At 44.0% G+C, this 9,555-nt stretch overlaps 1 protein-coding gene across 1 annotated transcript; it reads right to left on the reverse strand.

Moving 5' to 3' along the window:
* Nucleotides 1-2,916: 2,916 nt before the first annotated feature.
* Nucleotides 2,917-8,531, reverse strand: TAL2 (TAL bHLH transcription factor 2). The gene is made up of 2 exons (XM_073876752.1): nucleotides 8,460-8,531; nucleotides 2,917-3,244 (listed from the first exon to the last, which is right to left on the reverse strand). The coding sequence occupies exon 2, from the start codon at nucleotides 3,232-3,234 to the stop codon at nucleotides 2,917-2,919; it is 318 nt and encodes a 105-aa protein (XP_073732853.1). The 5' UTR covers nucleotides 3,235-3,244; nucleotides 8,460-8,531.
* Between the last annotated feature and the right edge of the window lie 1,024 nt (nucleotides 8,532-9,555).

Raw genomic sequence — 9,555 nt, forward strand, 5'->3', positions numbered from 1 at the left:
TTTTTTTCTAGACTAAAGACAATAGTGGGGGAGGCGGTCAAAGCCAGAAGGGTGGCTGTGAGGATGGAGAGGACAAGTGGAAAAGCTTAGTAAATTTATGAAAATCTTTTTTTTTAAGAATAATTTCTTTTCTTAAATAATTTATTTGCAATAAATTAATAGTTAAATAGCAAATTCAATGGTTAAAAACTCACAAAACACATCAACAAAAAATCTTTGGTTAATACATCTAATCACATTCTATAAAGCACAATAAATCAATTTCAATAAAAAGGCATATGAAGACTACTGTATGCTGTTGAAAAAAGACGAGCACAACAATAAGGTGCTTATCTGTTTTCAATCTTAAAAAACTTAGAGGCTGAACAGGGCTGTAGAAAGGTTGGACACGGTCAGGAAATCAGGCACCGTGTCCTGGGTTTCCATTAATTGTCCATGGGACCTCTGGAAAGTCACTTCATAACACTCTGGACCTATTTTCTCCTCTGTAAAACAAGGAGTAAAACTAACCAATCTCATGATCTATATAAATCAATGGCCCTGTTTATACCTGGTTTCCAGAAGTTTCTAGTGGTGTCCATAGCAGACCAAACATTTTTTTCAAGTAACAGAGTAGTGTAGGTATAATCTGTCTAAACTTTTCTGTTGGGTTCAAATAATCCATAAAGAGATGTACCATCAGTGAACTATAATGTGTTTTAACGGAAAATTCTTACTACTGCAATCACCAAGCCTTGAGTATAAGACACCATGAAAGCCCACAGAGTAATTTTTGAATTAGCTTCCAGTCTCATGGCTACCTTGCCAAAGGTTTTGATCCATGTGTACCTACAATTCCTTTTGACAGTCACTTTAACCCCACACAACTTGATATACCAAAACCTAAGCTTGTAAAAAATTTAAGAGGTGAATTACATCAAGTAATATTTTAAGTGTTTATTCGTTTATCAATGGAATTTCCTGCAGGGTTTCTTTAAATCATTATCCCCCTCATAGAGTTTAATGATAACTCAATCTCCTCATGACTTTTCAGGAGCACTCTCTTACACTTCAGTAGGAAGGTCCTCTGTACTCACAGACATGGCCCCAACAGCAGAAAAGGGCACTCATTCTGAGAAGAGCACTGCACTCAGGCAAAGAGGTCCTCTGTGCCCTCGTCAGCAACATGTTAATAGGACGCTAACACAAAAATGCTAAAAAATCAAAGGTGTTATTTTGATTTAATGCCAGATGAGAGAGAAAGTAATGTTGTTCAACTGACAACTGTCATCAAAGCTTTGAGATATACTATCAGTTGGTAGTTTGGGGGCAAATTTAAGTCCACATAACCCCATGAGCAAGAAATGCACATTCAGAGGAAGTCCCTTAGTCTCTGTGCGTATATGTTTCCCTGGACTATTCTGGGTCCGTAGGGAAGTGTACAGAATGTAGTTTAAAGAAAGGACCTAGAAGGAAAACATAGTGCTTCGGATAAATGCATTGGGCTATGAGTGTGAATGCTGTGTAAATGTTAATGACATTATGACCTTGTTATTTGGGGGGAAGGAGATTTTGGGGGAGCCTCATCCAGCTTTTTTTCTGATCACCAAACCAAAGAGGCCCAGTTCAACCTTCCATAAATCAATATCTTCTTTCTAGAGTAGCAGGAAATTTAAATTCCTCTATTGTGTATACACTGGAAACCCGTAACTGCAAATCCATCAATTTCATACCTGTGGTTCAGAAGGTTTTAAAACCAATGTACTGTCAAGAACTTTAGGGAAATAAAATGTCCCAGAGACAATCAACTGACATGATTTGTATTCTGGGCTCAGCCACGGGATTCATCCTTGAATCCATCTTTGAATCCAATCATCGGGGGGGGCACGTGGCTGTCAGTAGTTCTGCCAGATCCGCACTGTTTCACTGACTAGTGGGTACCACTCCTACCAGCATCAGATTGAGCTAATGCTCCATAGCTAGGAAGACAAATTACAAATTCATTAATTCATTAAAGTCTGGTATTACATTCCTATTGTCTACTCTAGATCTTTTGTTTAAACTAAGCTCTCTGTTAAATGAGTCGTTGAACAGTAATGTTTGGATTTTCATAATTATATTTGAATTTTACAGGTCTTAAACCAGCAGGAACTCAGGCTGAATTAAACGTTTTAATGCCTGACATGAGCAACTAAGGGGTTAGATAACCTGTTTTAGCCATTTAGAAAACTATGAACTCTAATTCATAAATTATCAAGTCCTTTCCTCTCACAGAAATAATCCACCATTTGGCTTTAGAGATAACATAGATATAAATGGCTCAAGGCAGGTAACACTTCATATTTCCACAGGGATAAAGGATGCAGAGCTCTTCCACATGTTATCTGCTGCGTTTCTGTAATCCTCACGTGTCTTTTCCCTCAAGTTTCCACAAGTCTCCCGGTTGGTTTCTGTGAGGGCTCTTTTCACATTTATCAACGTTATTTTGCTCACCCTCGATCACATATACCTCATTTTTCAAAACAATCTGTAAAATATGTTCTGAGGCAAGTATTTTCTACTCATCTGTCTGAGATCCGTGATGGGGAAACTCCTTCCTTGTAACTGAAACATACTGGGTAAAACAGCGATTTCCAAACCTGTTTTTAACCTATGCTTCCCACCCTCCCCCCGCAAACAACATCTTATGCAGATCCTGGATCCGTAAAATAGCGGCAGGCTGCTCTGCCTGGAGCTCCGCGGGTGGCAGACTCCAAAGCCATCTTCCTCATGGCCTCTGTCTGGCTCCCTGCAGCTGTCCCTGAGCCACCTCCTGTGAAGCTTAAATGCATGCCTCACAAATTATTCATCAAGTTGACACTGGAACATGCAAAAGGCTGTCGACAGCCAGCGGCTTCCGAGCAGTTGCTGCCCTGGGTGAGGACAGCCAGAGCCCCGCTACGCAATGCTGTGGCTTGGGTCAAGTGAAGGAACCTGGTAGTCACCGAGTAGAGTCCTGTCCGGCACGTAGGATCCTTGGGGAAAGAGTCCCAGAATGTTTCCCTGGGCAGCCACTCCTGCCTGCTGCAGGGTTTGCTCCCCCAAGACCTTGACCAAGAAGTTGATGTACCTCATTGCCAGGCGAAGCGTTTCATTTTTGCTTAGCTTTTTGTCCGGAGGGTGTGTGGGGATGAGCTTCCTCAGCTTGGCAAAGGCGCTGTTGACGTTCTGCTGCCTCCACCGCTCCCTGGTATTTGTGAAGATCTTCCTGGTCATGTCTGAGTTCCTGAGACAGGAAAGAGAAAGGGCCCTAAGGGCCAATACCTTGTAAGCGATGGTGGGTATCCCATGTCCTGCCAAGAATTTGAGATATTAGATCTTTTTGACCCAGGTTTTAGGAAATTCCAGTTCCTTATTTTTAGTTTTGGGGTTTGTTTGTTTGTTTTTTCTTTCTTTTCTTTCTTTTTTTTTTCTTTTTGAGTCTTCCTTTTGATAAGAGGAGAAAATGTGGTAGAAGAAAGGACAGTGTAAGAACAATACCTTTCAGCCTTTTTCTCCCTAGCTGTTTCGAAGCCTCCTGTTGCAAGGTTGTTTTATCCCAGTATCCCCACTATTTCTTTTATCACCAAATCCTCCAAAGTGTTCAGAATCAGGTACAGTATAGGATTTAGTACTTGCGCAGATAAAATATATATTTAGCCAATAGGGATTTAAACATGGATTCTCAAAAAAATAAAAGCTGTACTCCTAGCTTTCACTAATAAGATAATTTGGGGAATGAAGATGATAGTGTGAGGACCTCGCCTGGAGGGTTGGGCCTCACTGTGCAAGACTGAAAATAACCAGCCTGGACCACTTTTAGAGGAGGAGGAACAGAGTGATGAAGAGTCTCGAAACCCTGTTGTATGAACAACAGAAGTGGGGATATTTGGTGTGACAAGAAGAAAAGACAAGGGGAAAATGGGGGTGGTGATTTGCCATGGATGCTGCAGAAGGTATTCAGGCCTCCACAAGCCTGCACTTGGGTGACCTTTCCAACCCCAGGGGAGTTGACTATCACCATCTACTGCCAAATCTTCCTTTGCCATTTTTAACTCTTAGAGGCATGGGTCCCTTTTGCCAGGCAGCTTGGATTAACATGCGTTAGTGGGAATGCAGATGATGCATCAGCAAACAAACCTCTCTGTGATCTCAGCGTCTGGTGGACGTTGAGCACCAGGGCTCTACTCTGGAAAGAGGTACCCCTCACACCTATTGAAACTCTGTGTCATAAGGAAGCAGTACACTCACCAGATCCCTGCAGTTCTGGAGGCAGGTACAGCAGGAGCTCAGCATAGGGGAAAAACCACCTTCTCCCTCAAAGGGTGTGTGTTCTGGTCACAGCACCAAACACCAACCAGCTGTGAGGCGCTGCCTAAGTCACTTCACCAACCTGAGCCTCAGTTACTCAGCTATACCATGGGCGTAATTATACCATCCTTTCCTCAGAGTTTGTTGTACGGATTAAACGGAATACTGCATGTGAAAGCATTCTGTGAACTATAAACTAAGGAATTTACGTAAGCGCAACCAGCGCCTTTGCTTTGTGCCAGGTATTGTTTCTCATGCATTAACTCATGCTAAATACATACACAAGCAGTGTTGGTTGTGTGACGGCATTGTAGGCACTGCTGGGATTGGCCGAGGGCTGATGACATATTCCAGAAGTTATTTCTCTACACTGTGTGCTGGGACCTCTGCCCTTCGGTAGGAACCAAACGATGATCTCAGTTAATTAGAACAAGCCACTCTGTTACCCTCAAGCCCTGAGTCTAGAGGGATCAGTCGCCCATGGAAACATCTGCATGGCGGGTAAGGACGCGGGCTTCGGAGCCAGAACCCTGGTTTAGCTTTTGGTTCTGTTCCTTAGCTGGGTGACCCTGAGCAATCTACTTAAACTCTCTGGGTATCAAATGCCTCATAAGTAAAGGGGGACTACCTGTAAGGACACATAAAATGATCCACATAAAACACTTTAGTGAAGTGTTTGGCACACAGTAAGTGGTCAATGAATACTAAATAATTACAATTATTATTTCTACAAATAAAACCGGGAAAAGTAAAAGTTCGTTGCAACTTAGCATTTTTTTTTCCTAATGAAGAAGCTACAGTGTAGTAGAAAAGGTCTGAGCTTGATTTATGGATTTGTTTGTTCTGCCCTATATGTCTATAGACATATATGTATGTGTGGATGCAGAGCAAAATACCTGGAAGGATTCAGGCCAAACTGTTGACGGTGGGTCCTTGGGGGGGGACAGCGGGTTGGGGGAAGATAGAAAAAGGAGATGGGTGTGTTTTGTTTGATATAGGTGCGTAACATTTTACATATTTATAACTAGAAAGGATTCATATATTATTTGCTTCAGAATAGACAAAAACTAAGAAAGTTTATGGGCTTTAATATAGAAAGACCTGGCTGTGAATCTCAGCTCCCAATTTCTTAGTTATATGATTCTGAGAAAATCAGTTAAATTCTTTAAGCCTCGATTTATTCTCTGGAAAATGGAAATAAAGCCATCACCAGGGTTCTTGTGAGGATTAAATAATACATTCTGTAAAGTATATAAATACATAAATGTGCCTGCTACATTAAGCACATAGGTGCTTAATAAATACAAGGATTCTCTTCCCTATACAGATGGGAAGGGTCATTACTCCAAAGAATAGCATTTTTCAATCAACTCTATGGCCCCAGGACATTTCCCCATCCCCGTTCTTGTTGCCTTTCCTGCTTCTGTCTGGGTTGAAGGCAGACGGCTGTGCTGAGAATCCAGTGTTAAGGGGAAGGCATGGCCGCCCAAGCTCACTGGCTGGCTTCAGGCTCCCTCCGCCAGCCACTTGGGTCTCTGCGGAGACACTCTTGGTAGGACCCATGATCCAATTACAATCATACGCACTCTGAGCTTACGTAACACTTACTGACTCTATGTGCCGGACACTGTCTGCCGGCTGGATCCTGAAGAAACCAGTGCCTTGTGAATGGAAAGAGAAGCCCAGGGCCTGTAGGAGCAGAGAAGCAGCACCTAACCCAGGCATTCTGGGTGCCTTCCGGGCTTACCATGAATCCTTCCAAACTGAAGGGGGTGGACTAGGTGATCCCAAGGGCCTCTTTCTGCTCTGAAACGCCACAGTGCCTTGCCTATTGCCCTTGATCTCACTTAACTCATTTCTAAACGCCACAGTGCCTTGCCTATTGCCCTTGATCTCACTTAACTCATTTCTAAATAGCCTAGTCTTTCATCTACAGTGAAAAATATGGGTGTCGTCAGAACTGTAACCAAGTAAAACTAACATATGACAGTTTGAACCTAAATCAAGGGATTTTAAGATAGAAAACTATCCAGTTTTGCTTACACCGAGGCTGGCTGCTTTGCAGCCTGGACTGTGGGAGCAAAGTTACTTTCAAGCTTCTCTTGCCAAAAGAGGGTTTAGCTCACTCACTAAGTCAACTCTAGTCCCTTGTGGTGGTGGGGGCGGGGGTCGTCTTTTTCAAGCTGGAAGAAAAAGATTAAGCAGGATAAACTAACTGGTGTTCTCTTCTAAGAGGACTCAATCCTATTGTGCTAGAAGCAGACAGAGGAAATAAGGAGAGGAAAAGACAGGCTTCAGAAATGTAGCCTGCCATCCTAGAAGGAGATTAATAATGCCTTGTTGATTTATCCTCAAGGGTGTTACTCTCCTCCACAGGGGGAAATAGAAATCAGTTCTTTAACAAGCTGGGAAAATTCAAAGTAGTGGTCACTGGGAAATGACTAATGTACTCATTAAATCAAAGGAAAATTGCACTTAGTGCTTTTCCGGTTGTAAGGACTGATTATGGCTAAGCTTGATTTCAGAATAATTTAAGACCTTAAAAAATACACCAGATGCCGCAGAATCAGAAAACGTCTGATAGATGTCAAAAGAGAGGTAAAACATGTTGTCCCAGGTCACATGGGGAGTCAGTGGCACAGCCTGTGTCCCACGCCTCTGTATTGATGCATCTTTGTCACCACTGACTCCTGCTGGGTCAGGGTACATAACATTTTTGCGGCATGGATTCTTTGGGCAGTCTGGGGAAGCCTAGGGGAGGACTCTATCCCAGAGCAATGATTTGAAACACATCAAGGAAAAAGCCTTTGGTTCCCTTCTCAAAACAATTATTTTAAATGCATGAACTGAAATACATAGACACATAAAAATCACCAATTATAATAATTATTAAAATAATTTTAAAATGCAATACAGTAATAATATACTTTGTTTTTAATATATTAAATTATTTATTACCATACTTTCTACACAGTGATATATAATCAAAAGATATGCAACATCTGTAAGATGAAGGTATTTATGATTTTTGTTGATGACATTGTCACCAGTACTACTTTTTATTACCTACATTCCTAAATAAAGGAAATGCTAAATTTAGATCAAAGATTACTGGAAATAAAGATGTAATTTTTTTCCCATCCAAATATATATAAGCCCTGATTTCTAATTACATGCCTCTGGTTGGGTGGATGTCACAGACCTGGGATTAGGGATGCCTGGGCAGGAGGAATGCAATGGTAAACATAATAGGAATATAGGTGTACACAAACTTCTCTCTATTATATTGTCACCACTGAAGGTAACAAGTTACCAGAGAGAAGAATGACAACTATGCCCCTACGGAAAGGGATGCCCCCAGTAGGGATTGCTTGCTTTTTTATGACAGTGGTTTCTGGACACAGAGCCTGGGGCAACAAGAAAGGGAGCGCACAGGCTCACCGCTAACATTCCTGCGGTGGCCTGTCCCAGGCATTCAGACTCATATGGCTCTTCGTTCATAAGACTTTAAATTTCTCCTCCTGTCCTTTGGTCATGTGTATTTGTCTCTTTCATCTTTTTCGTGAAAATAAGTGAAAACAGACTCCAGAAAGAGAGAGATGAAAGGTGGCTTATAGAGTTGGGTTAGGGGAAGGTGCCTAACCTCCAGCACTGGGCATAGCTTTGCCTTTTGAAATCATTATAGAAGTAACATGTGCTCATCCAAGAAACAAACAAACAAACAAACAAGCAGTACACAAGTGTATAAAGTAAAAAAGTATAAAGGCTCTCTACCTATCTATTCAATCTTACTCCCCGGCAGCAGCCAGCTTGGTGTGTATAAATATAATATAGATCCTTTAGACAGAATACATATGTCCTTTAAAAATCAGAACACATACTATTATGCAAATTACTTTTCTCCTTAGACAACTCTGCCCGTTGATGTTCTAAATAAATACACTTACCATGAGTCACAGTCTTTGGGTGGGCACCCCGCGCTCTGGGAGAGCTGCCTGTTCCACCTGCGCCTCACCGCCTGATGCACCTGAATACTCCACCCACCCCACCCAGCCTGAAGCCCCGGCTTTTCCCTTTTTATTTTTATAACCTTCGCTCCCGCTAGCCTGAATGCGGCGGCCAGGAAAGCATCTCGCGCTCAAGTTTCGCACCTGCCAGGTGCGGGGGAGTAGCTCACCCGGACGCAGAAGCTACCCAAACGGCCCTCCGAGGTACTGCGGGGTGTCTCCAGCACCGCATATCAAGGTAAAGCGGCCAGGCTAACACGCACGAGGGCATCGCTTTGCTCCCCCCGGAGTCGCGCCACCCCCCCCCACCCCTCGGAAAACCCCCAGGTCTTCTCACTGAGTCGACTTGGTAGCTGCTACCAAGTCGCCTCCACACCTCTGTCCTCCCGGGCGAGTGCGGCTCGGACTCCAGGGCTGCGCGGGAGACCGGCTGGCCCACGAGCCCGGCCCCGGCGGCACCCACGTCCCTTCAGGATCGACCCACCTCCTCGCCAAGAGCCCGGAGACCGCGCCGTCGTTGTCGCCGTCGCTGGCCGTGTGCGCCCTCGCCTGGACGCCGCGCCTCCGCCGCTGCCTTTATAGGACACGGCCCTTTGTCTCCGCGACCCACGGGGCCCCTTCCCGCCCGTCCCTCCCCACTCCCTGCGGCCCTGCTTCCCAGGCCCACGACCCTGACCCACTAGATCAGGTTTTCTGGGGGTGGGATCCGAAATCTGCGTTTTTACTAAGCATTCCAGGAGATGAAGATGCCCAGAGAAGTGTAACAGTCACTGCACTGGGCGGATACCCGGATTTATGCATCTCAGGGTCCACAGTGCCCAGCACACAGCTTGGTTATTTCAGTGGCCTTCTACTTGGTCTTTTTGCTTCTATGCTTGCTCTTTCTGTCTGCTATCCAGCATCACTCAGAAGGATCCTGTGAAAATCCAGTTTGGATTCCTGTCACTTCTGGTTCAAAACCCTTAGGTGGCTCTCCATTTCACTCAGAGTTAACTTGAAGTCTTCACAATGGCCCCTAAGATATACCCTTTACTGACCTGTCTGTTCCTTCTCTCCCTGTGGTTTAATCAAATGTAGCCACTCTGACCGTTGTTATTTCAGGAACACACCAAACACCCTCCTGCCTCAGGGCCTTTGCACTCTTGTCTCTGCCCGAAACACTCTGCCTCCAAGTTATCCACGTAGTTTCCCACCCTCCACCCCACCTCTCATTCATTCCACCCTTATTACTGAGCAGCTT

Source organism: Callorhinus ursinus, unplaced genomic scaffold (assembly GCF_003265705.2).
Source record: "Callorhinus ursinus isolate GAN/ISIS: 27379988/994484 unplaced genomic scaffold, GSC_fseal_2.0 scaffold24, whole genome shotgun sequence".
NCBI lineage: Eukaryota > Metazoa > Chordata > Mammalia > Carnivora > Otariidae > Callorhinus > Callorhinus ursinus.